At 57.4% G+C, this 26,597-nt stretch overlaps 1 protein-coding gene across 2 annotated transcripts in view; it reads right to left on the minus strand.

Annotated features, from left to right (window-relative positions):
* SH3PXD2A (SH3 and PX domains 2A) overlaps positions 1-26,597 on the minus strand; it is a 246,525-nt gene that overhangs the window by 81,703 nt on the left and 138,225 nt on the right. For both annotated transcript variants that reach the window (XM_068548499.1, XM_068548503.1), the window contains exon 6: positions 5,171-5,199. In XM_068548499.1, the coding sequence (XP_068404600.1) occupies positions 5,171-5,199 (29 nt within the window). The remainder of the gene's footprint in view (positions 1-5,170; positions 5,200-26,597) is intronic.

Here is a 26,597-nt window from a genome sequence, read left to right on the forward strand (position 1 = left end):
CGTGCGGCTGAGAATGGGAGCCCAGGCAATCTGACATAAACTACCCCCTACGGCCCACACCCGATCATGGAAATCCATCTCGTCCCTCCATTGCTGCCAGAGTCCGCACCCTCTCATCACCCGTCTCCTCCCCTTAACCATCTCCACTCACCGGTCAGAAAAATCCTTCTGGGATCTAAGTCAGATTATGTCCCCCTCTCCTCAGAACCCCGTAGGGGCTCTTCATCTCACTCACAGTGAAAGCCAAAACCCTTAAAATGGCTGGCAAGGCCCGAAACGGTCTTTGCTGCTGCCCCATCCCCACTACGTAGCTGCTCTCCCCTCCTGACACCTTGACCTCCCCTACGTTCCACCCAGCCAGACCTCCCACCCCTGGGCCCTTGTACTGGCTGTGTCCTTGGTCTGGACTGCTCTTCCTCAGGTAACCATGCCACTTCCTTGCTTCCCTGTCCAACAGTACATTCTTGTCTGCACAGTTCATCACCCAGAGCGGACTGCAAACCCCTCGAGGGCAGAAAGGCACATTCCTATAACCTCAACACTTTACACAGTACCGGCGTACAGCTGGTGCTCAATAAGGTCAGCTGCAGTATCTGGTCTCCAAACAAGCTGCACTTTGTCCTGCTCCCCCACCTTTGCGCAAGTGCTGTCTCTTGATTAGCAAAGCCCCCGCTCTCCACCCCCAATCAGAAAAACTCCTCCTTTCCCCAGATAACGTTCCTGACTTGAGGCTGCAGCGACCTCTTTCCTGACCTGCAGCGTCATTCATGCACCCACGCCTTCTTCCATCCACCCTCCCATTCAACAAGCACCAGGGGACCCTGTTACTGGTGCGAGCCCTGCCGCAAGGTCTCTGCTTTCAAGGTGGTGGGACACAGATAACAAACAAGAAAACCCACAAGGTAATTAGAGTGCGGTTAGTGATGTGCAAGAAGCAGGGAGACCTAAAGGGGCAGCTAGACGGTGGAGGTGGGGGAAGCTTCTCTGAGGTGACAAGCAGAAATCTTAAGGAGCTAGCCATGTGGAAGAATGGGGAACAGTATTCAGGCAGAGGGAACAGCAAATGCAAAGACTGTGTGGAGAGAACGAACCTCAAGTGTTTAAGGAATGGAAGGTAATGGGCACAGCTGAGCGGAGTGCTGGGGTGGGAATGGGGGACGGGGATGAGGGCAGAGCCTGGGGCAGGATGGCAGGCAGGGGCCAAAGCAGACACGGCTCTGCAAGCCCGGGATAAGGAGTTTTTCTGGGTGGGATGGGAAATCTTGGAATTTAGGCAGAAAGGCACATTATTTGATCCATGTGTGGAAGAGCTCACTCTAGCTGCGGTGTGGAGGGGCTGGGGTGGGAGCAGACAGGCTGAGGAGGAAGCTGGGATCCTCCTGAGAGACGAAGGGAGTTTCCAACAGGTGTGACGGTGGAGGTGGGAGAAGGGGATGGATCTGGAGGTCAGGTGGGCAAGTGAGAGGAAGGGAGGAGTCAAGGATGACCTCTCGATGCTGTGCTGGGCTTGAGCAACGGGGTGGATGGAGCGAGAAGGAAAATGCGGGAAGGAGCAGGTTCTGTGGAGGGAAGGAGCAGAAGTAAATTTGAGGCTACACTGTCTTTGGGGTCTCAAGGTCGCCAGTCCTGCCTCCTCTGTGAGGCTGTCAGCCGCCTGAGAACTTTCTTCCTGTTGACTCCATCCTCCCCAGGCCTGCCTTGTAATCTTGGCTCTGTGCTCAATAGGAGATCCTTCCAAGAGATCCTCCAAGGATGAGCTGGGGCTTCGGGGACTAAAATGTGACAAGAAATGACCAGGGAACAAGCATTCATGTTCTCCATGCAAGCATCCCTGACTGGAGCGACCTTGGGAAGCTTCAGGTGCTTCATCACAGAGCAGAGTGAAGCCCAAAACATGAACTCACACCCTCACTTTGCCACAGACTCCGGGCAGCCACCCTCGGAGACACAGCTTCTCATTTGTGAAATGCGAATCCCTCCAGCCACCATGCAACATGGCTCTGGGCAGCAAACGAAGAAATATATGTAAAGTTGCCAGCACATAGTAGACGCTCACTAAATAATAACAGTAGCTAGCACTTTGGGAGAACTGTCCAGGTTGTAGGCAGTGGTCTAAGCACACTTACATATAGAAGTTTATGTAATTTCATTATAATCATATGAGGTGTGTATTAGTCAAGGTTCTCCAGAGAAACAGAACACAATATTGAGAGAGAGAGAGAGAGAGAGAGAGGGAGGGAGGGGGAGAGAAAGAGAGAGGAACTGGCTCACGTGATTCTGGGGGCTTGGTGAGCCCACAATCTGACGGCGTAGGCTGACAGGCTGGAGATGCAAGGAAGAGTTGCAGTTCAAGTCCAAAGGTGCTGGCAGAATTCCTTCTTGCTTGGGGGAGGTCAGTCTTTCTCTTAAGGTCTTCAACTGATCGGATGAGGCCAACCCACATTAGGGAGGGTAATCTGCTTTACTCAAAGTCCACTGATTTAAAAGTTAATCTCATTCAAAAAAAAAAACGCCTTCACAGAAACATCCAGAAAAATGCTTGACAAAATATCTGGGCACAGCCAAGTCGACACATAAAATTAACCTTACCAGATGGGTAAGAATATTATCCCCAATTTACAGAAGAGAGGACAGGCACAGAGAGGGCTGGAAGTCTGCCCAAGGTCTGAAAAGCCAGACTCTGAACTCCTGCAGTCTGGCTCCAGAGCTGGCACTTTTAACCATGACACTAAGTGGCCATTATCATAGGCACACCAGCGTAAATTAAATTTTTCCATCCATCCCTTTCCTGGCCGGAGAGTGGAAGTCAGAGAAACCAGGGAAGCTTTCCCTGGGTGGGGCCCTGTCTTGCTTAGGAAGCAGCACAGAACCTGAGCCTTAGAGATTGAGGGTGGGGCAGCTGGGAGGTTATGAGGCCCAGCCCTTGACTTTACAGTTGGAAACTGAGGCCTAGAGTAGAGAAGGGACTCACCCAGGGTCCCAGGGCTTCAGAAAGTAATGCTGATGATAATAAACTGACACTTCTAAAGCAGTTATTGGGTCCTAGGGACTTTTCCACATTAACTTATTGAATTTTCTACATGTGAGGTAGAGACCATCATTATCTGTGTTTTTTTAGGAAGAGAAAACCGAGGCAGAGAGGTTATGAAAATTGCCTGAGGTCACACAGAGCCAGAATCTGAGCCCAGGGCTTCCTTGGTGGTACAGTGGTTAAGAATCTGCCTGTCAATGCAGGGGACACGGGTTCGAGCCCTGGTCCGGGAAGATCCCATGTGCCGCGGAGCAACTAAGCCCATGTACCACAACTACTGAGCCTGTGCTCTAGAGCCCGCGAGCCACAACTACTGAGACTGTGCGCCGCAACTACTGAAGCCGGCGCGCCTAGAGCCCGTGCTCCGCAACAAGAGAAGCCACTGCAATGAGAAGCCCGCGCACCGCAACGAAGAATAGCCCCCCTCGCTGCAACTAGAGAAAGCCTGAGCGCAGCAGCGAAGACCCAACGCAGCCAAAAATAAATAAATTTATAAAAAAAAGAATCTGAGCCCAGGCTCAACCAGCCACTACATCTCTGAGGCCCAGGGCAAGTTTCTTGGGGAGAGGGGCGTGACAGAACGCAATCCCATGTTTGCCCCTCCTTCCAGGTTTCCCCACCTATGGCTCTGGCTGCAAGTGACAGCTGAGGAGATGCTGCAATTCGTCAAGTTCATGAGGCAGCCTCATCCCCCTGTTCATGGAGGAAATGCTGTTCTGCACCAGGGGTGGGCATACCTGAAGCACCCCTCCCCAGGTGACAGGCATGTGTGCACATGCAGTCTCATCCCACAGCTAGACACAAACACACGCCAACCCACAACTGGATACATCCCAACACACTGGCACACACACCCAAACAAGTAAACATACCCTCAAGAGCACACAACTATGAAGCCCCACATGAACACACACAACCCCACGTACACACACACCCCCCCATATGGAAACCAGGACACATCTTTCCTCATCCCAGTGAATATATAAGCAAGCACTTATACACACAAAACATACGAACCCACACTCAGAAACGCACCATGCAATCAACTATCCCAATTCACAGCCCATCCATCACCCACTGGCACACATACCTCTTCTGATCCACAGTTCAAAGCACCTGGACACAAGTATCTCCCTACAATGTGAGCCATTAATGTAAGCCACGTGTTCATACGCACTTCCCACATCCCCAAGGCCAGAGCCCCAGATGGTTGCGCACCCCCATAACTCACCACCCCCGTAAATACGGACAACACACAAGCCCACACAGATCGCTGCATTCCCTTGCCCGCCCCAACTCCCAGTACACACAGCCCTAAGTACAAGGGACCACCCTCTCCCAATTAACTGCACCCCCGCCCACGTGCTGGCATTTGCCTAGTCCCTCCTCCCCCACCCGGAGGGAATCCTTCTCTGACCCCAGCCGACTGCGCCCAGCACACAGCGTCCAGCGTCCAAGGACCTGCCCCGACGCTCCCTGTCTCCACCCCCTTCGCAAACTCGGAGTGAGCCCGGCACCTGCCGGGCCAATGCCAGGGTGGGTCGGTGCCCTACCATCGGGTGTCTCTGAGGACCACCACGCAGAGCCTCCAACCCGGCAGCGTGGAGAACGCGCTCAGAGTTGGGGAAGGAGGGGAAGGTCTGCGCTGCAGCCATTAAAAACCCAGTCTCTCCAGCACAATTCCCCTCCCTTCCCCCCCCCCCCACCCCGCCCCTTTTGGGTCCTGGATCTCACCTTCCCACGGCGAAAACCCAGCATCTCATCTCTATTAACCCTTCCATCGCTGCCGCACCGCGGGAAGGACCGAGGGAGAAACCACAGCGGTGCCCAGAAGTTGGCCCCGCAGACCCAGGAGGATCCGGCTGCACACGTCGCGGGGGCTTGGGCCCTTCTCAAGGCATCCCCACACTCCCCTGCACCCGCTCCCATCCCCACCGGGAGAGCCCGAGGGACGCGGTGGGAGGAGGAGGCGCGAGTACCAGAGGTCTTAGGGGGCGTGAACTGAGGAGGGGGGCAACACAGGACCACAGGGCAGGCGGGCGAGGACAAGCCCCCAGAAAGTCCTCCGCAGGGCCGGAGCGGCGCGTGCACGAAGCGGGAGGGGAGGTTGGAGGGAAGAACGCCCGGAGGTTCCCTTACCTGATTTCCTCTTGGAACTGCCATAGTCCCTGAAAAAGAAGCAACAACAGACAGACATGGTTAGGGTCGTGCGGAGGCGCGCGGCCGCTGGGCTGCAGGGCTGCGGCTGCCGGGCACCCACGGGCCGGATGCTCATGTGATCCCGGCTGCCGGCGAGCCGCGCGCTCCGCAGCCGCACGCACTGCGCGCCGCGCCTGCCCGCGGGTCCCAGCCAGCCCGGCCTCCAGGCGCGGTCCGCCTGCCCCTCCACGCCCCTCCCCGCCGCCCGCAGCGAGCGCCCCTGCCCCGCCCCGCCCCGGCCCAACTGGACGGGCTCGGTGGGCCGCTCGTGCCCTTTCCCAGGCACCTTCCCCCGTCCGTCCTCCGATGGGGGAGGGTGAGGCACGTTCCCACCCACTTCGTTAATAGGGAAACTGAGGCCCCGGGGGTGGTCGCTAGAACCCAGGCCCTGCCCCGCGCTGGGAGCCCGCTCCCCTCCCCTGCAGCGCTTCCCCTCCCAGTTCTTTACGTTGCCTGCTCTTGCCCACTCAGCCTTTAAAGTCACGACTGAAATGTCACCTCCTCAACCTGTCTTCCCTGCTGGCCTCTGCGTAGTTACTGATTTGTGTGACCCTTTGATTAAAGTCTGCCCCCATCCTAGACCCAAGGCTCCCTGAGGTCACACTGTGGCTTGTTCCCTCCCACTGCGTCCCTTGGCCTGGCATAAGTGATGGATAAATAGGGGCTGTAGGTTGAATGTTGACCAGAAAAGCTCAGGCTGGGAACCCGGGATTCAGTAGGGGTGAGGCAGAGCATACTGCATGGCCAGGAACAATGGTTGAGCTTCTGAGTAAGTGAGCGCTGGATTCAAATCCTGTCACTGACAATAACTGTTTGGTGACCTGAGGCACTTGACAGCTTTACTTGCCCTGAACTGCCCCAGCCTGGCGCCTTCCCTGCCCTGCAGCAAGGATTTAACCCAGACTCAGCAGCAGGCTACTTCCCAAACCCTGCCCCCACTGCCCTCCTGCCCTTGCTCCTGCCTTTGGCCCCTCCCAGCACCCCTTCATCCACCAATCCTCAGGGAGCCTCTACGACGCTGGAGGTCTGTTAAGTGCTCAGGTGGGGCTGGCTGGTGATCAATGTGGAGACTAGAGGAAATGCCTTCTGTTTCCCCTGGAATCAAAGAAAATATGCCAACTGGCCAGCTAGGTCTGCCGGCTGGAAAGAGGGGGTCTCTTGGAGGAAAGGACAGCAGGTTCACAGGGAAGGGAGTCACCCTCATGAACACTCACCGAGATTCCGATCCTATGAATCTGGGGGGTGGCCTGGGCTTTGGGGGCATTTGTTAAGCTCCAGGGTGATCTGCTTCCACAGCCAAGGATGAGGGGATCCCCCTCTCCGAGGCGTCTATGTTTCCCAAAGTTTGGACTCAGAAACCAGTGAGTCGGAATGCTGGTGCTGAGGCCCGGAACGTGCATTTCTGGTACCTTCCCCTTACCAGCCCTCCTGTTTGAGAACCTCCTTGGTATTGCAAGCCTCTTTCAATCCTCACATCCACACTATGGAGGTCCTATCATCCCTGTTTTATGGATGAGGAAACAGAGGTTCAGCCACTGCCCAAGGTCATCCAAGCTGGGCAAGGGCTGTGGTTTATAAGCCCACCTGCCCGAATGATACTGTAACAAGGATGGGGGGAAAGGGGAACCTGTTGAATCTGTTGCCTCCAAAAGGCAGGTGGGAGAGTTCCCATTTGTCCCCAACCTCGACCTGGCAGTCCAGGAAAGCCTGAGCCAGGGTCACCTCCCTGGGGCAGAAGGGAGACGGGGAGAGACCGTCCGGAGTGCCTGGCTGAGCCGGTTGAAGCTCTACGGTGGGGAGAACTCCCAGTGAGGAGGAGGAGAACATTATATGGAGGCTACGTCCTGCCTAGCAGACTTGCACCTCCCAAGGAGAGAATTTGTTTCTCAGGCTTTTTTGCAGAGTGGGGCCTGCGGAAGGGCAGAGAGTGGAGGGCAAGGGGGAACTGCCCTCCCCTGCCCCACCATTTTCCTTCTGGTCTTGCAGGAGAAGCCTCAGGGCCGGGGACCACAAAGCCTCACTGCCCAACCCCTGGCTGCCAGCAGTCAGACGGGGGGGTGGCTTCCTCGCGGTGATGGCCATCTTCTCCCCGTTTGTGCAGCTGCAGCTGCCCAGGATTCTCTTTGAGCTTGTCAACAGCCCCAGAGGGGAGACAGGCAGGTCATTACCGTGTGACAGGGAAGCCCGCTGAGGCTCAGGAGTAGGAGAGGGACATAGTTCACAGGGGCCGAGGGCCCGCTCTGTGCCAGGCCCCGTCAGCGACCCTCAACCTGGTCATTCAACAGGATCACCTGGGGCGCCAGTTACAAATTCACACGTGGGACCCCATCGCGACCTGACCTAACACAGTGTCTGCATCTACCCGCTGGGGGTTCCGAGGCTGGGCCAGTGTTGGGTGAGAACCTGGGGCCCAGCAGAGTCTCTACCTAGTCACTACAACCCTGACAGGTAGGCAGGAGTTGTACCAAGGGGCACTGCAGTCACTGTACCATAATCTCCAGCAGGACCCCAGCCACGCCTAAGAAACATTTACGCTCAGTAAGCACAATGAGCTTGAGCTTCCAGACAAATCTCCTGGCCGGCCTCTTCTTCAACCAGAGCGCGAGCCCTTCCCACCAAGGACTTCTGGATCCTGTGTTCTCCTTGTTTTGCAGGTGAGGACAGCGAAGCTTAGAGAAGCTAGACAACCTGTTCAAGGTCACACAGTGAGTAGGTGAGGCTGTGATTGGGTGGCCGAGGACCCGGGCCTTGCTCTGGGGTTCAAGACCAAACCCCAAATGCTGCCACCAGTGGGTGCAGGGGAGGGAGGGCAACGCAAGGCCCTGGGGGCCTGAGAAGCACATAGGTTAATGGAGTGGAGGCTGAGGCCCTGGTAGGGGGGGTGCCAGGCTGGGACTGGATGGTCGGAATGGCAGGCATAGGAATCCTTCACACAGCATCTGGCCTCCAGCCCAAGCAGGCGCGGCCCTAATAGGAAACCTCTTGTAGGTTTCCATTGGGCACCTTTTAGCAAAGCCATTGCGTATTTTTAGCCGCTGAATATGAGAAGCAGCTTAGGTATCCAGTGGCTGGGACTCCCCCATCCCTCACATACCAGGGCATGGTGAGGGGGAAAGGCAGGGCTCTCCCTTCTGGCATGCCCACCTCCCGCTGCCCTGCAATCAGTCCTGGCCTGGGCAGGACAGCAGGCCCTCTGTCAGAGTCCAGTTCCTGAACCACTCAAGACCCCCTTCCCACCTCCCCTCCTTGCTCAGTTCTTGCCTGGAGGTGGTGCTGACAGCCCCTATACTGCCGGTGATTCCAATCCTGGTACGTCACAGTGTAGCCTGCTTCCGACTTGCTGCTGAATCACTATCTCCCAGGGAGTCACAGGAAGGAGAAAGGGAGGCAAGGGCTAGCGTCTCCCTCTAGCGCTACCAGAAGCTAATGTAATTGAAAAGGCCTCCCAGGCTGTCCTGACACAGCTCCATCAGGCCACTCAGCCTTCTCTGCAACTGGTCCGGGGGTGACCAAGACCACAGTGACCAACCATCCTGGGCAAACTGGGACATGGGACTTTCAGGGCTCAAACTGGCAAGGTCGCAGACAAACCAGGATAGTTGGTCACCAGATGGTCCACAGGTCAGGCCTGGCTGGGGGGAAGGGACGGGGTTCCTCCAACCCAGCATCACACCCTTCCCCCATTTAAACAGGGACTCCTGAGGCCTCCCCCTCCCCCACGTGATATAAACAGTTCATCTCTTGGCCCTTCCTCTTAGGATGATGCTGTCTGCGGGGTGAGGACAGGTGCTGGAAGCAGACAGCCTCCAGTTCAACTCTCTGCTACTTGCTAGCCTGGGTGGTCATCTTGAGCTACTTCCTTTACCTCTCGAGCCTCTATTTCTCTGTCTGTAGAAAGAGGATAATAACTCTACCAACCCATTAGGATTTGGGGAAGATGAAACATACAGCACTCATAAAGGGGTTCACAGAGCGCCCAGCACGGAAAATGCTATAGAAATGATTATTCTTTCACACCTGGACCAGACCCTATCCCTGTTGTTACCCAAATGCCAAAGGCCCGTTTGAACTCAGACCCTGCAGAACCCCCTAAAACCAAAGGAAGGGGCTTCTTCTTAAGGACCCCACCATGATGCTGGCAGCAGAGTGCCACACAGGGGCGAGTCCAGCCCCCCTATGCAGAGTTTTGGGCTTTCAGACACCAAACCAGCATTGGTCTCTGTCTAGTGCCGTCCACCCAGGGAAAGCCTGTTTGTTCACACAATGTTAGAACAGGGCTCATCTGGAAACAATCATGTTTTCAGGGTGACACTGACCCACAGGAACTGGCAAGCTCTGGACTCATTTATTGGGATTCGTTTAACCTCCAAGGAGCGGCAAATGCTCAGAGCCCCGAACCAAGAGATGTTCATGCTAATGGCACCCAGAAGGGTCAGCTTCCCTTTTCTTTTCTTTTTTATTTTTTTCCCTTTCTTTTCTCTCGGTGAGACATGCTGTGCTCCTTACCCGGACATTCCAGCGAAGGGGCTGGTGCTGGAGACGGAAAAGAGGGAGAGGCTGGAGGGAGGGGGCAGGAAAGGCATTTAACAGTTCCTGTGTCTGGACCACCTGTTTTTACACATGCTTCCCCTCCCTCTGCCCTTTCTTGAACAGACATTTGCCCTTCAGTGCTCTGAAGTAGGCAGAGGTGGTGTTAACCCATTTTATGGATGAGGAGACTGAGGTCCTGAGGGCTTAAGTGGCTTTTCCAGGCTTGCGAAGCTCCACTGACATCCTGACCCAGAGGGCTCCCCACGCCGAGGTCCACTTGGGAATGGGCTGCAAGGAGAGGACACACAGGCCAGAGAAGCAGGCTCTCACTGGGGAAAGGAGGTGGCCATCCTGCCGGTCACGGTTCCCGGAGTGAGAGGAAAGCCAGGAAGACCCCCCGAGGTAGGGGAGAGACCCCCTGAGGTAGGGGAGAGACCAGGAAAGGAAGCCCAGTCTGGCCGGGCTGCTCTGTGGAAGGAGGCTGAGTCCCCACCAGGTGGAATTCTGAGGGCTACAGGGCCATGCCCTCCACTGCCTGCCGTCCCTCTCCCCCTCCCACTGTCATTCCCATCAGTGAGTGTCCTGGCAGAAGAGGACAGGCACGCACTGCCAGCTTGATGTTCTCACCCTCTTGTCTGCTGGCTGACATTGGCTGCTTGGCCCGGGATGCCTGTCTGCAGGGCTGCGGCCACTGGGAACCGCGGGTTGCCAGATGGCTGTGGGTGACCTTGAGAGCCAAGTGGTCTTGGGGACATGGGCGGTACCTAAAATATGGGGGCTGGGGGCGATGGTATGCAACCTTGGCCGAGAGAGTGATGTGGAGCCCTTCACATAGTGATGTAGTGATGGTTTTGACTGCTGTTATTAACCAATAAGCACTTCCTAGCTCTTGCTGGAGGCTGCCTCGTGAGGGCCTGTGCAGGCATGGGAGAAATATGTGACATGCAGAAGGCCCGCAAGTTTGGGGTTAAATTAGGGGAATGGAACTATATAGCACAGTGAGAAAGGTAACATTCTGAGATAATCTATGCTGAGAGTCACAGGAGAGGTTACACTCCAGGTGCAGAGAAAAGAGAGATCCCAGGGCTGTAGGACATGCAAGGTGACTTCCTAGAGGAGGAAGCCTTGAGCTGAGCCTTGAAGGATCAAAGGGGTTTGGGTCCATGGAGAGGGTAGAGAGGGGAAAGTTCTACAAGCAGGAACAAGTAGCTCCAAAGAGGAGGAGTTGAACTACTGGGGAGCGTTGGTGAGCACAGGGACAGGCAGGGAAAGGCCAGGCTGGGGGAGGGGAGGGAGGAAGGGGAGGGCTTTGATGTCCTGCTGTGAAATCTGGAAGTTTTCAGAATTAGGGAGTGATGGGGTCAGAGCCTGGCTGGAGAAAGGTTTTTTTGTTAAGAGGTGAGATGGACAGCTAGGGGGGCAGGGCAGGAGAGAGGCTGTGACAACTCTGAGCCTGAAATGTCAACAGAGCCACCAGGGTTCTGGGCCTGGCTCTGCCCCTCAGCGGCCGGTGGACCTGCACAAGTCACTTCAAAGTAGTGCTTTCTGAATGCCAGGTTGTGACCCATTAGTGAGTTCTGAAATCAACTTGGTGGGTTCCGACAAGCATTTTTAACAGGTAGAAGGAACAAAATGATCGAGTCACCCATAGTTAAGTTTAAATACTGTTTTGCGAAACTTGGGTTTCTGATGTCTATCTACTTATCTACCTGTCTGTCTGTATTGGGTTGTGATGTGAAATTTCTCACCATGGCAGCAAAAGGTTTAGAAACACCAACAAATTCTCGAGCCCTCAGTTTCCCCATCCCTATAAGGGGGGCCCTCTGAGTGTCCTCATGGGCTGTTCACTCTCTGTGAAACCGAAACAGTGAGACAGCATGTCGCTCCAGAAGCTGAGCAGGGAGGCTCTGAGGGCAGGGGCTTCAGGTGGGCTGAGGGCGGGAGAATCTGGAGCAGTTTTCCACCCCCCTTAGCCCCTAGCTGGGTTTTTGTTCTGGCTTTTGAGAGCCTTTGCACGGAATGGTCTCAAGGAGCAGCAACCTCTAGGGAAGACAGACAGAGGGGGCATGAATCTGTTCTTTGCCCCCATTTGTGCCCTGATCTAAATTGTGGCACTGAGGGCCCTTGTGTCCAACAAGAATCCGTCCTTTCTCTGCAGGGGCTGTTTTCTCCAGGGTTCTGAGAATGGGCCCCATTGTGACCATGTGGACAGTCCAGAGAGGCCGAAATTCCTGCCCCGGGGCGAAAAAGCTGAATTCCTGGGGAGGAAAGAGTTTCCTCCCGCCTCCCGTGCACCCCCCAAGCTGTGTCCCAGAGAGGCCCAAGCCAGGGTGATCACAGACCCAGAAACCTCCCAGGCCTCATGCTGGTCTCCTGAACATCCCAGAGGGTCTCTGCTGCTGCTCCGTCCACAGCAAAAGGACAAAAGCTCCGTCTGTCTGTCTGTCTCCTCACCATGACTGGACTCACCACCATGGCAAAGGTCCTGAGCGTGTCTCCAGCCCGGGGACGGCTCCACCGTGTCCAGGCCTCCGGCAGAGGGTTAAGAGCGGGGCCGAGCCTGCTTCAGCCACTTACCGCTTTGTGACAGAGGCAAGTTTCTTAACCTCTCTGTACCTTCATTTGTCAAAGGGATAAAATTAGTTCCTACCTTTGCCGTTGTAGTGGGGTTTACCTGGGATAACGCGCGAAGCTCTTAGAAGGGCATCGGGCACGTGGAGAGAGGCTCCCTGGCCAACAGCCTGGGTTCCCAGGAGGGGCTAGGTTTGGAGCGTGGACGGCGGCCAGAGTGGGGGGAGTGTTGACTGGCCCCCCACCAGCATGGCTTCATAAATCCCTGGCTCTCTCGCCCGGGGTGCCAGCTCAGGCCTGGGTTCCCACCTGCGTGCTCCAAGGCATCCCACCCAGATGTGACTGACAGGCCGTCCATGGAGGAGAGGGAAGGTGGGGAACCGTGGAAGGGGGAGTGACAAAGTGCTGTGATGGGGGTTCCACCATGGAATCCCCGGAGAGAAGGGCAAGGAGGGTGTTCCGGGTTTGGAGGCCTTCCCTGTCTCTCTCCAAGTGCATTTGTCTGTCTGTCCGTCCATGCATCCACGCATCCATCCGTGTCTTAACTGAGGGTCTGCTGTAGAACCAGCCTTGTGTCTGGGCAGAAGTGGTGGGAAACACAGTTCTGCTCTCACACAGCACACTGTCTAGTTGGAGACACAAGACAAACACCCAGGAGAAGAAAACATACAAGTCACCTTGTGATCGGGTGCCCCAAAGCCTGGTCCAAAGGATATGCTGTAGAGGCATTCCCCAGAAGGGGTGGTCAGAGTGGTCGGGGACGGTTGGAGAGGGCTGCCTGGAAAGGGGGAGCAGCAGACCTACCCTTGAAAGATGGATATTTAGAAAGGGCAGAGGCAGGAAGGAGAGTTGGGATGGAAAGGATGATGTGAGCAAAGGTGCAGCGGCAGGAACGAATGCGGGATGGTGTTTGTGTGTGTGTGTGTGTGTGTGTGTGTGTGTGTGTGTGGCTCAGATTTTAGAAGGAGAAACCCAGTGGCGATGTTTGTAACTAAAGATTTTCCCCTGGAAAGTGGCAACACCAGCTCTGTGACTGAGAATTAGGTCCTCATCTGGTTCTGGTTTTCCCTGTTCAGGGTGCAGGATGGGGACTTGTTTCAGGAGACAGAAGACTGCTTTGCTCCCCAAGCTACAGTGGCCCTGTCTGCAGAGGTGTGTCTCATCTGTGTGTGTGTGTGTGTGTGTGTGTGTGTGTGTGTGTGTGTGTGTGTGTGTGTGTGTATGACAGAGTAGACCTCCGGCTTGCTTCTTGGCTGTGGGCCCGACACTCCCCAGCCCTGGCCTAATTTTGAGCTGGGGTTGGAAAGTTGGGAGCTTGGGCCAATGGCTTCCTGCTTCCCACGGAGGCCCAGGAGCCCATCCAAGGCCCAGCTGTGCCTGTTCCTACCTCAGCCTCTGTGGGAAAGTGTGCTCAGAGCATGGCCCCAAGCTTCCCCCAGGCGCCTAGCCCACTTGCACTGCCTGGGAGGGCCTGGGCTCTTGGAGCTTGTGTGGTCGCCTGTGACAGAGAGAGAACTGTCTCCCAGATTTTCCCAAACTCTACATCACAAATGCGTAAACACTGAGCACCCAGAAATGCCAGGCCCCTTGACACCTGCTTTATGTTGTCTCTGACCAGGCAGGTGACTTAGGCCCATTTTACAGATGAGGCTTAGACAGGTTAAGTAACTTGCCTGGTGCCACACAGCTAGCAATGAGAGAGCAAGGCTGCAAACTCAGGGTTATCTGTGCTTATGGCCACCACATGCACCCTCCCGCCCTCTCTAGTGTCTCACAACATTCTAAGGCCTGAGGAGGGGCACCTTGTCCAGAAAGCCCACTGATTTTGACCTCCAATGGCACTGAGTGTCCCAGTTTGGCCCCCAGCACCTAGTAGTGCCCTACCTGGAGCTGCCCAATAGAATGCTCTGTGATCATCGGCGGAAATGGCCTCTATCTGCACTGTCCAGTGTGGTGGCCACCAGCCACTGTGGCTGTCAAGCACTTAAGTGATGGCTAGTGTGACCCAAGACCCCCACCAGGGGTTGAACCCAGGCCCTGGCAGTGAGAGCCCGGAATCCCAACCACTAGGCCACCAGGGCACTCCCCAAGAACTAAATTTTTAATCTTAATGAAAATTGTGATGTAAATCGCCACAGTGTACTCAGCAGCGCGGCCTAGACCAATGGCCTGAATCAGGCACTGGCAGGTAGGTTTATTTGGTTCACATGGGGATGTGTGTGTAGCCGCCTGGGTTAAAATCCCAGCTCTGCCAGACAGATTTAGGGTCTCTCTGTCTTCATTTCCACCCATCTAATTGGATTGCTGGAGGATAAAACAAGTTAACACACAGTAAGTACCTGGTGCACAGCGAGGCTTGATAAAGGTGAGCCTCTAGCTCACGCCTCCGTCCCTCACTGCAGTCGTGGGGCTCTGCACAGGCCCAGCAGTTAACCCTGGTGAGGGTTGCGGGGGGGGTGCTTCTGGAGGAGCAGCTCGGGAAGGATGTGGGGAGACTGGCCTGGCCGGCCCCGGTGGGGAGGGCCAAGGCTTGGGATATCCGATTAGAGGTGAAGAAACCCCGGGCTCAGAGGTGTAAAGCCGCTTCACCAAGACCACGTGCAGGGGTGGCAGAGCTGAGCGGTTCAAGCCCCATCTAAATGGCTGTATTCCTTTCACGTGCCCCAGGGATCCTCGTGGCTGCCAGGCTTCCCGGGGGCCTTGGCCCCACTGACCCCGGGCGGAAGGAGCGACAGCCAAGCCTGGATCCCCCTCACTGCCGGACCACGTGGCCAACAGAGTGAAGTTGTTCCATGAAGGGGCGAGTGGCTACTGCACTCCACGCAGCAGGAGGAAATACAGGGCAGAGGGGCTCTCTGACCAGGCCAGTGTACCCAGCCAACTTGGGGTGCTCCCAGGCCAGCCTGGGCCCAGGGGAGCTGGAGGCTTCCCAAGGGTCTGCCCGCTGGCTCCCTGAGCAGCACGTGAGAGACAGGGTCTAAGGGGGCTTCTCAAAGACCGAGCCACCCAGCGTGGGGTTCACGAGACCTGGGGAATGGCAGTCCTCTCTGTGCCTCAGTTTCCTTGACTGAAATAATCAGGGCATTAGACTGGGCCCCACGTGACTTCTGCAAAGAGGCTTCCAGCTCCAGGCCCCAGGTGGGCCTGCGTCCTACCTGCTGCAGGAAGGGCAGCCTGGGAGCCCTGGGTAGCAGCTTCCTGCCCCGGCCCTCCTCCAAGCAGCCACCCTGTCAGCACTGGACCTGCTCTCTCTCCCCTCTGGGTCGGTCAGCCTGGCTCCAACTACAGCGAAGTCACTGTTTACCGGGACACCCATTACAGAGCCCAGCGGGCCAGCCCTGGGCCACTGCCTTCAGCCTCCGCCACGTAATGACGTCACCAAGAAGTTCCCAGAGGCCCTGGAGCGGGCGTGAGCCCTTGGACCCCAGAGCATGGCGGGAACTGGGGGCGGGGGGATGGAGGGAGTCGGCCAGGCCACCGCACTCTGACTGTGCCCTCCTTTTCCAAAGCTGAGGGGGGGACGGAGGCATGCTGCTATTATTGCTACTGCTCTTGTTATTATCACTAATATCATAACTGACAAGAATGGTGTATTTTTTCAAGCATTTACATTACGCTGGGGACCAAACTAAGCCCTTGACACGTATCAGCTCATTTTATCCTCATGACATTCCTATGTAGTAAGTTCTCTTATTTTCCCCATTTTACAGAAGAGCAATAGAGGATCAGAGAGGGCATGTCACTTGCCCAAAGTAACACAGCATGTGAGCCCAAACTGCCTTAGTCTAGCGCTCAAATCATTTACCATCTTGTGGCTGATACGGACACCTGTAAAGTTCAGACAGATAAGCTAAATTAGGAGTAGGTGGGGAAGAGGAAGAGAAAACAAAGGCAAAGACTCAGGGCCAGAAATACCAAAAGGACACCGAGTTCTAGACACTTCCTTTTCACAGCATCAGCTCTGGTGTGAGCACAGCTGCGGGGAACAGGAAGCCTGGCTGTGACACGTGGCAAGTGTCCACGACCACCTGTACTTAGAGGCACTGTGGCTTCTGGTTCTAACGGCCCCTCGTCCAGAGCGCTGAGGCCGACGCGTCTCCTGGCTGCTTCTCGGAGGCTCTGCAGCTGAAGTGACCCTTCATGGGTCTGCAGCCCGAGGACGGCCCGGCTTTGTCCGGGGCAGGTTTACAGTCTCCAGAGAGGCTGTCTCTCCCAGGGGACTTTTCATAAATTCTGGGGACGGTGACGCTGGGTTGACGCTGTCCTGGGCTCTGCCTCCCTCTGACTTTCTCTCCTTCCCTTCCTTCAGCTCCCGGCCCAGTGCTGACCCCCAACACCCCCAAACCGGGCCTGCCACAGCACCCTGTCTTTTCCTTCGTAGCTCTTACTATTGCGTCTTTGCTGCTTCCTCCTCTCCACTGTGGGCTCCGTGAGGCCGGAACTGTGACGTCTCCCCAGGCCTCGCACAGGGCTGGGCACCACGGGTGTTTGCTGAGCGAGTACACGAAAGCCCTGACTCCTGGCAACCAGGCTCAGGGCTGCCACGTGGTTCCAAGGGGCTGGCCAGAGCGGCGGTACTATCCTGAGCTGTCCCCCAGGCAGCCCTCCCCTCCTTTCCCCCCAAGTAAAGCCCAGTGGAAATGCCACTTCCTCCAGGAGGTCTTCCCTGATAATTATAGATGGGTCAGCAAGTGAGGGTGCTAATTTGTGTAAAATATGAGAAGGCTCGAGCAGTCTCGATGGGCAGAGTCCACCCTTGTGGCTCGGTGCATTCCCTGTCCATTTGTGAGGATGGCCTGGGTCTCCTGTGCTCCATCCTCTGTCTGGGACATCACCCTGGCAAGTGTGTCTCTCTGCTCCCCCAGCTGGACCACAGTGCCTTACTGCCTCCTTTGCCCGTGTCCCCTGTGGGCCCAAGTCTGAGAACAAGGGCACGTGTGTGCTCAGGAGGTGTTGACTATGTGCCGGGCACAGCGAGATGTGCTTCATGTATATTACTGCAATTCTCTTGACCACTCCAAAAAGAAGGTGCTATCATTATCGCCATTTTTCAGATGGGGAAATCGAGGCACAAAATGCTTAAGTTGCTAGCCCAGTGGCAGAGCTCAGATTTAAAGTGGGTGTCAGCTGACTCCTAAGCCTGTGCTGAGAACCATCACCATCTTTTCAGGCTCTTGGCCTTCTGGCCTTCTCATGCCCCACCCCCCCCCCCAAAACCCCCGCCCCTGCCCTGACGCCCCTGCTTGGAAGCCCCCGTCTGTCCAGGCCTCTCCCTCCCTATCTGTCTCTGAACCCTCCCTCAGCATCCAAGTCCAGGTGGAGGCCTGGCTCCCCCAGGCTGCCTTCCCTGCCCACCTCCGGCCCCCAGGGGTCTGGCTCCCTCTCCAGGGCCCCCCTGCCCTCCTGGTCTGAGCATCTCCACCGGGCCTGCTTGACCATCTCATACTCAATGACTGACCCTGGTGCACTGGCCGGGCCCATCCTCCCAGGAAGAGGACCGAAGGGGACTGGCCCCTCCACGCAGGCCCTCCTCAGGGCTTTAGCCAGAGCGGCCCTCAGGCCTGGAGCAGACTCAACCACAGTTGTCTCCACTCTGCTTACAGAAACTCAGTGCTCAGTGACAAAAGGCCCGCAGTCCCGGAGCCCCAGGCCGCGGACGGGTAGCGCTGGCCCACCTTCCCTGCAGCTGCCAGCTCTCTCCTCTGATCCCCTGCAGCACCACCAGGGGCTCCTCTGTCCTTAACAAGCACCTATTACGTGCCAGGCCCTGCGGTCACAGCACTGAGTAAGACAGGACCCACCCCTGCCCGGAGGAGGACAGCAAACAACCGGATAAAGCCAGTTGATAAACTGGGTTAAGAGCTGTGAAGAAAGGAATCAGGATGCTGAAGTGGAGAAAGGAAGGGAGGGCTCTCAGGAAGAGAGGATTAAGGGAGAGCCTGAGGGGCAGATGGAAAGGCAGAGGTCAGGGCTGAGGCAGGGGCAGGGGCAGGGGCAGGGACCAGGCCTTCCCAGGCGCAGGCCACAGGGAAGCTCCCGGAAGTCCTCCTAAGCACAGGGGAAAGCCATGTGGGTGTCAGCTCAGACAGGCTTTTTGGAGAGCTCCCTCCCCTGCTATTTGGAGGTGGGCAAAGGAAGAACAGGGTGGCGGGAGGAAAAGGAGGGTAGGGAGGTCCCAGCACCCCTGCCCTCAGGTGAGGCCGCCCCATGGCTGAGAGCTCTTCGCAGGCTCCCCACAGGTTCCTTGGGAGATGGCGCCCTGGTCAGCCCCAGTCACCCCCGGGGTAGCTGGTTGATAAGCAGGCACCACTTCTGGCTGCCTTGCCTCCCGCACCTTCCCTCGCTCCCTCACTGGTATCTTCTCCCCAGTAGGCCGCCTGAGCTCAATCCTCTCCCCCAGATCTGCTTCTGGAGGATTCTGAAACAAGACACCATCTCTCCCTGTCCCTGGCATGAAGTGCCCCCCACCTGCCCACCAAGATTCTCGTGGCCAGAACCCTGCACAGCGAGGGCACCACCCAGACATGCCAGGTGGCGGCCAACGTGGGATAACCGTGTCCTCCGGCTCCCGAGGCGCCTGCCTGTGGTGTCGCAGGGCTCTGTGGACCTCATGGGTGCCCCCCCCTGCTTGGGGTGGGAGCCAGGGCACTCCCGGCTATTAACCTTGAATTCTTCAGCTTGGCAGGCGCAGCCTTCTCTAATCAGGAGCCTGCCTCTGCCTAATTGAATCAGACATGACCCCAGCCCAGCTCCCACTTCCCCAGCCATTCACAGCAGCCAGCAGCCAGCCCCTCCTCCCTGCCTGTCAGCCAGGCCCTGATTCAAGTCTCCATAAGGGCCTCCAGGTGCCCTCCTCCGCACCAGCAGTCAGGATGCTCTGGAAATCAGCTGGGAGAGCTTCCATGCACTGGAAAGAGCACTGAGCTCTGAGTCAAAAAACCTGGTGCAAATCCAGTTTCTTGGGGTGACCTCGGGCAAATCACTTTCCTCCTCTGGGCTGCAGAACCTGACAATGCAATGTGGCGGATGGGCTGGAGGGTGTCTGGGGAATGCTGGGCTCTGAAGGCTGGGGCTGCGTGGATGCAGCCAGGATGGGAGAGGCTCTTTGATGGCTGCAAACCCCTGCAGCTGCAAGCTGAGCCGTGCGTGTTGGGTGGGCCGTGGGTAGCCAGGCCTCTGGCTTCTTCTCCAGCACGTTAGCCCCTCAACAGTAGCGCTAGTGATAATAGGTCCCATTTATTCTGAGCTCGTGCCATTCAGCGTCTAAACACTTGCGGGCTTTATTGAGGAGCAGGACAGGTAAGAGCCAGGCTCTCCCTCTGGACTGCCTGGGTTCTAGCCATCTCTGCCACTTAGCAGCTTTGCCAGTCATGTGACCCCTCTGTTTCTTAGTGGCACAATCTTTAAACTGGGGAAAATAACTGTACCCACCTCACGGATGGATGCAAAAAATTAAATGAGCTAAAACATGTTCGTTGCTTTCCGCTAAACCCCTGGGCTGCCTGGAACGTGCCCTGGTAGAAAGTTGGGCATCTTGTGGCTTGGCCCCTAGATCTGTTGCCTGCGCCCACTGGCCTTCCGAGTGGCGGAGCCCACTGTGTATGTACTTCCTGGGGGTGGGGATGGAGTTTAAGGTGGGCACCCAGTGGGCCACTAGAATCAATAGGCAGGGAAGGTGCTCACTGAAATGGGTACCCTTGCCCCTCTGCCCTGGGCCCCCACTCAGAGGCCAGTCCACCTCAGAGCTGCGCCAAGAAGGCCAGGCGGGCCTCACCCCTGGGCTACTGAGCAGTTTGTGCAAGGGCCAAAGCAGCTGCAACTACGGGAAGGTCTAGAAATCAGAGCAGGACACGGGTAGGGGAAGAACTCAGTCCCCAGGAACACGCATTTCCTCTTCCCAGACAGGAGCAGCGGGAAGGGATGCTAGTGGGGCTCCTAAACCCTGGAGCCTGGGAAGGATTAAAGACCGGCCTCTGGGATCTTTTCAGGGTGATGGAAATTTTCTAAAATTGGATTGTGGTTTCGCAACTCTGTAAATTTACTAATAATCGCTGGATTAACTGTATACTTAAAATGAGTGAATTCCTTATTATGTAAATTATACCCCCATCAGCCTGTCTGAAAAACAAAATCTCCCTCCTGTCCTAAGCAATGGGGCAGGCCTCACCCAAATAGCCTCAGGTAGCCAGAGCCTCAGGCTCTGTGTCCTGGGTTGGGGGGCAGGGGTTCACATTGATTTCGGATTGCCCATGTGACAGGTGGGCCACGTGTTAGAGAGGCTCGGTCTGGGGGTGGAGTCACAGCTGCGCCCAAGGCCAAAGTCAGGTCTCGGTTTGGTAGGGGGGAAGTGAGACCAGCTTTTTTGGGTGCTCTCTGAACCAGCCTCACTGTGTCCGTCCTGAAAGGCGAGCTGGGCAGCCCCCTTCTCGGAGGTCTGATCCCACAGCAGGAGGCCCTCAGTGAACACGGGCTGGACTGGCCCTGGTGCTCCTGAGCCTTGCACCTTCTCACCTGGTGAAAAGCCTGGAGTCCCCTTAAAGAGTCCCCAGATGTGGAAAGTGCCCTCAACTGTACCTTCAGCTGCTTCCTACTGTGTGACCAGGGCAACCATGGGGTGCTGATTCTATTCAGCCTTATGGTCAGATGAAAGGTCCCACCTTGCAATTTGAAGCAAGTTCCCCTGGCCGTGGCCCCCGTGCTGCTCTTCATTACACACCCCTGTGTCGTCAGGGGGGTGCACACCTGGAGTTGGGAAGGGTTTGGATCCAGCCTCTGACACTTACTAGCTGAGAGGTAACTCAACCAATCTGAGCCTGAGACTTCTCATCTGCAAAAAGGAGGCATGAACCTCACAGGATTATATGGATGGTTAAACAAGATAGATCATACTCAAGTGTCCAGCACAGCTTCAGCCTAGTCTGCCAACCGCCTGCCAGAATGCCGGCTGGTGTAATATCCAATGTTGCCACAAGGGGGAGCCAAACACACACAGATCCCATGAACTAAGGCGCCTGAACTGACTGGTGCCTATACTCCCAATCTACATTAAGACCCAATTTACCAGGGCCTGTGACGGGGGGAAGGGTCACGTGATCTCCAGAACGCTTGCCTCTTTCACATCCGACTTGCTGTGAATGTCCTCCCTGCTCACAGCCCTCGGCCCCCACTCCAGACCCTGGCTGTTACATGCTTGGACCAAAGACCCCCAAATTCTGTCCCCTCACCTGATGCCAAAGTGTGGAAGGGGTTAACGACTGTCCCAAATCACCAGCGGGACACCGGATGCCCCAGGCCGATCTCCTCTGGCCCAGCTCAAGCCAACACTCTCGCTCTCCAGGCAGACAGACTTTCTTTCAATTCCTTGAAACTGCCCCAGTCCTGGCTGCTCCGCCGCTTCCCACAGCAGCGGGCCAGGCCCTGCCTGTGCCATCTCCCCCGCAGACCATGAGCTCCCCAGGGGCAGGGCTGAGCCTCGCCCACGTCTGTGGCCCTGTGCCTCACACCAGGAAGATGATGAAAAATGCTTGCGTGGACCAGTGCTTCCCGCCTGATGCCACCAGAGGAAGACCCGGTCTACAGGGCTGAAGACCTGGGTCCGAGGTTCAGCTCTGCCACGGACTCCCTGTGGAGGGGCAGCTAGCCAGGGGACTGGTTACAACGCAGCGGCAGTAATTACAAGGCAGGGGAACGCAGACTCCCCCTCACACAGGACCTAATAGCAGAGCAGGCCTCAGGGGCTCTGTCGGGGGCGCACTCCCCCAGCTGGAGCCTCCAAAGGATGCCACTGCCCTGGGAGCAAGGGAGTGGGCACGTGGGGCCTTGGGCACCTGCACACCAGGACCCTCCTCCAGGGGCTGAAGTTTCAGGGAGACACAGAAAGCACAAGCCTGAGAAAATAACTGGGACCCCACCCCACCTCTCCCAGTACCAGGATACCCTTCCCCACCCTGCCGCTTCCTTTCCCTCCCGGCTTTGAGAGCTGAAAGTCCTGTGCCAGGACTGAACACAGAGGAACCCTCCCAACCTGGATGTGGCCCACACATGCCCTTGCTCTGGGCCGGCTGCTTTAGAGCCGGCCTCCCGCCGGCTTGCCCACCCAGCACAACAGCTGGGCCCGCGGAAGTCCTCGTTCCCTGGAGCTGACGCCCCTTTCAAGGGGGTTGGACACAGCTTCCTGTGGCCCCCTTCCTCCCACCTGCCCACCCAGGTTAAAGGGGGCCACGGCAGGGGCTGGGCAAGGGCTTCTGTGCTGTTCCAGCCCCCAGCCTCCTGTGGATCCACAGTCCCTAGGTCCAGCTGGCTCTCTCACCCATCAGCATAAAGAGGCTATTTGTGCAGCTGCCAGTGGCAGAGGGGCTGGAAGGACAGTACGGCCCATGTCCCTGGCCAGACGGGTGGTGGTAGGGCCTGCCGGGTGCGGAGAGCCGTCCCACTGACGAGGGTCGGACCAAGACTCAGCAAAGCAGGAAGCGGATGGGTGGGCTGCCCACTCCAATTCCCAAGCCACCTGTCCCTTGCGGAGTGCCAGGAACAGGGATGCCTCAGAGGTCCTGATAGCCAGTGGGGCGCCTGGCGGTGGAGGGGGCAGCTTCATCCCCCAGTCGGCACCAACCCTGGCGAGCAATCCCGGAGCTGAGGACGGGCTCAGGAAAGGTCAGCCCAGCTCCTGTCTTCAGCTTGACCCGATTCCATTCCCCTAGTCTTTTCTGAGTGGCCACTGTGCACCCAGGAGGGGTGAAGAGGAAAGGGGGAGAAGAAGAGAAAGTTCCCATTTACTGAGCATCTGTGACGGCTAGGCACCCTCGAGGCATTTACAGGCACCAGTGTCCTCGAACCTCACAACTATCCTGCCAAGAGGGTACTGTTGGCCTCTTTTACAGAGATTTCAGTGGTGAAGTGACTCATTCAAGGCCACAAGCAGAGCTGGGTGCTCTGACTGTTGTCTCTGGAGTGAGTTTAATTCAATTCAAAATTTCCACCTAGTCGTGGTAGCCTTGAGCCCTGAGTTTGTCAGCCTAGCCGGTCCCTGGCACATAGTAGACGCTCCGTGAACACCTGCTGGGTGAAGGCCGAAGCAGAGATGCTCTCCAGGGCTCTTCCCAGGACCTTCTATTTGCTGCCCAGAGAAGCAGAAGGGAGGGAAGAAGAGAGTGACCTGCCTCAGCACCTACTGAGTGCTCCACACACAGCCCCTATTTCATTCTCCTCGGCGCCGGGCAGGTAGGTGTGACTTATGGAGAAGGTCACGCTGCTGTCAGCGGAAGCCTGGATCCTGAGATCCAGAGTCAGGCTCCCGAGCAGGCCTGACCTGGAGTTTGGCCAAGATCGAGGCCGTGGGAGCTCCTGGAGGAGGCTCCCCAAATTCTCGGGGCTATCCTGGCTGCACGGCCGCGCCCACGCCCCGTCTTCCTGCTGGGTCCCGCGGCAGGGCTGGCAACGTCCCCTCTGTCCTCCTGGACTCTGCTTTTCCCCAGGGAGGGCAGCCCCAGCCTCCACTCCCTTCAGAAGCATCAATGGGGAGGGAGGCTGGGAGACCTTGTAAAGAGCGCCTGTTCTGGGGGGTCTGACCTCATGCCACCCCAGCCCCAGAACAGCTGCCTGTCCTCTGCCCGGGGCCTCCATCTCTGGAAGCCTCCGCATCAGCCGCTGGGCCACCTTCACGAGGCCCAGGCCCAGATCCAAACCTGGCTCTCCGCCTGGATCAGGTAGGACAGCCTCCCTCTCTCGCTGGCCTGCCCGGGCATGGACACGGCGGTGGCAGGGGTGTGGACCCCGGGCCAGATGGAAGCCGGCAATTGGGACAGGCTGGGGCAGGGATGGATGGTCCCTCTGAACATTGGGCCATTGTTTCAGGCCACAACAGAGGGTGGCTCTGTGGTCCTGGGGCTGAGGAACAAAAACCTGTTTAGCAAGGCCCTGTTCCTCCCGTGCAATTTTGAGAATTTAACCAGGATCTGGCTGGCTTCAGCGGGAAGAAATGGGCCAAGGGGGCAGGACCAGGCCTAGAGCCGAGAGGGGCGGCAGGGAGTGGGAGACCCTCAGTCGCTACGTGAGCCCACTCTGCGCTGCAGGTGTGTGTGTGGGCCCTGCTGGCCGCGAGCTCCCAGGCTGGTGAGCCAGCGGCAGGTCCACGAGTGGGAGGTGATGGAGGGGGCACCCCCGCCAGCCCTGGCCTCTGTTTCTCCCCTCTTGAACATGGGGGCCAAATGCGTGTGTGCCCACCTGCCCACGGGCTCGGGCCGAGAGCAGAGGGCCACCAATGTCGGGCGGCGAAAGGAGGCTGCAGTGCCCACAAGTGGCAGAGCTGTTGCGGCGTGGGGGGCTCTCTTGCCGCGGCTCCCCCCGCCCAGGACTGCCACGCTGACGGCAGCGAGCCTGGCCTCGGGCAGTGCTGACCGCGTGCCGGGTCTGTTCTGTGCCGTCCACGCACCATCCTCCCAACAGCCCTTGGTGGCAGGCGCTTTCGTTATTCACACTCTACAGATACGGAAATCGAGGCACAGAGGGGCCAGGGAGCCCAGACCACCTAACTCCAGAGGGGTCGAGGGTGCTGTTCACTCTGAAACCCTGACAGCGGGCAGTGCAATTTTTAGTCTTGTTAAATGGCCCCAACCTGGGTTCAGTCAACGCTTATCAGGTGCCAGGCCCTGGGGGGCCAGAGATGTGGGCCCCCGTGGTGGGGAGAGACCATAAACAGGGTGGTGTTGAGCCCTGGTTACGGGCTTTGGAGAGGCTTGCTGGAAACTCTGAGGGCTGAGTAGGACTCCGCCCGGGGTGGGTGGGGAGAGGGGACAGGAGCGCTCCAGGTGGAGGAAACGGCTGGGCCTGGGCGTGGAGGCTGGCGACAGCCGGCTGTAGCCCTGTGCAGGCACCTAAGGATGAGGGTGGTGTCCGTGGGCCAGGAGGCTGGAGAGGTGAGAAGGCCGGTCTCAGGCCCTCGGGCCTCATGGGGCTGCACCTCCCCTAACCCTTCTCTGAGGAACGTGCATCATGCGGGGGCGGTGCTGAGGACAGGGCTCCTGGAGGGCCCTTTGAGAACATTTAGGTTCACTGTTTCAATGATGCAAATTTAAACTGGAACTAAAAGAGGCATTTGCTGGGTCACGTGGTTGACTGGCGTCCTGCCCGGCAGCCTGAGCTCCCATTTCCATCACTCTCATCACGGGGGAATCAGAGCTGAGGGGCCGGCTGCTCGGGGGCTCCTTGTGGAAGCCAGGCCAGGGGACGCCTGCCTCCCTGGTCCAGTGGTCCAGGATGTGGGTCTCAAGCGCTCAAACACGGGTAAGCCAGGGAGAGCTGGGCCAGCAGGTGTGGCCCCAGGACCGGGTGGGTCATGTGCATAGCCCAGGGGGTCGCCTTGGGTGCCGCAGCGGTGCTGGGTGTGGCCTACACGAGGCCAGGCTCATCTGCTTGTCAGAGCTGACGCTCAGGACCGCCCAGGACTCGTCCTGCGCTGAATCCCATTGAGTGCCAGGGATGTGTCCTTATCCCCCTCCTTCCGGATCTGGTGATCAGCGCTCTCTTCACCCCAAGCCAGCCTCACGGCTGCCCCAGAATCCACACAGGAGAGGCTAGGATGCGTCATCCCCGGTTTCTCTTGCCCGCCCCTTGCCAGCTGGGTGACCTCCGGGAAGCCACTTCATCTCTCCGAAGGGTCACATCACAGCCTACCGCCTGTGGGGGACTAACAGAAAGCCTGAATGACGTTAGTCATCCATCCGGCAAATCTCCTGAGTGCCTGCTCTGGGCACTGGGATTACGGTGTGATCAGAACACGTACAAGTTCCTGCTCTCCCAGACCGACAATAACATGGGGAGGGAACAGGTCACATGGGAGGTGGTGATAAGTTCCGTGAAGGAAGATGAAGCCAGGACGGGGAGAGCCAGTGCTGGGGATTTTAAACAGGGAGGCCAGCCAGGCACAGGCAGCTATTCGAGTCAAGGCTGCCAGGAGGTGAGGGGCCAGGCTGGGGCTCTCCTGGGGAGGGGCGAAGTGTTCCAGGCGGAGGGAAGAGCCAGTGCGAAGCCCTCAAGGCAGGACGTGGCTGGAAGGTGTGAGAAGTGGCTGGAGCAGAGCCAGGAGGGAGAGGCAGGAGGTGCCACCAGGGGCGACGGGAGGGGCAGGCGGAAGGGCCTCAACTCTGAGCCACAAGGGAGGCACGGAGGATTTTGAGCAGAGGAGGGACATGATCTGACCTATATTTTAAAAAGATTATTCCTTCCCCTGTGTTGAAAAGGGACCATAGCGGGCGAGGGCAGAAGCAGG

The sequence above is a fragment of the Eschrichtius robustus genome, chromosome 7 (assembly GCF_028021215.1).
Source record: "Eschrichtius robustus isolate mEscRob2 chromosome 7, mEscRob2.pri, whole genome shotgun sequence".
Classification (NCBI taxonomy): Eukaryota; Metazoa; Chordata; class Mammalia; order Artiodactyla; family Eschrichtiidae; genus Eschrichtius; species Eschrichtius robustus.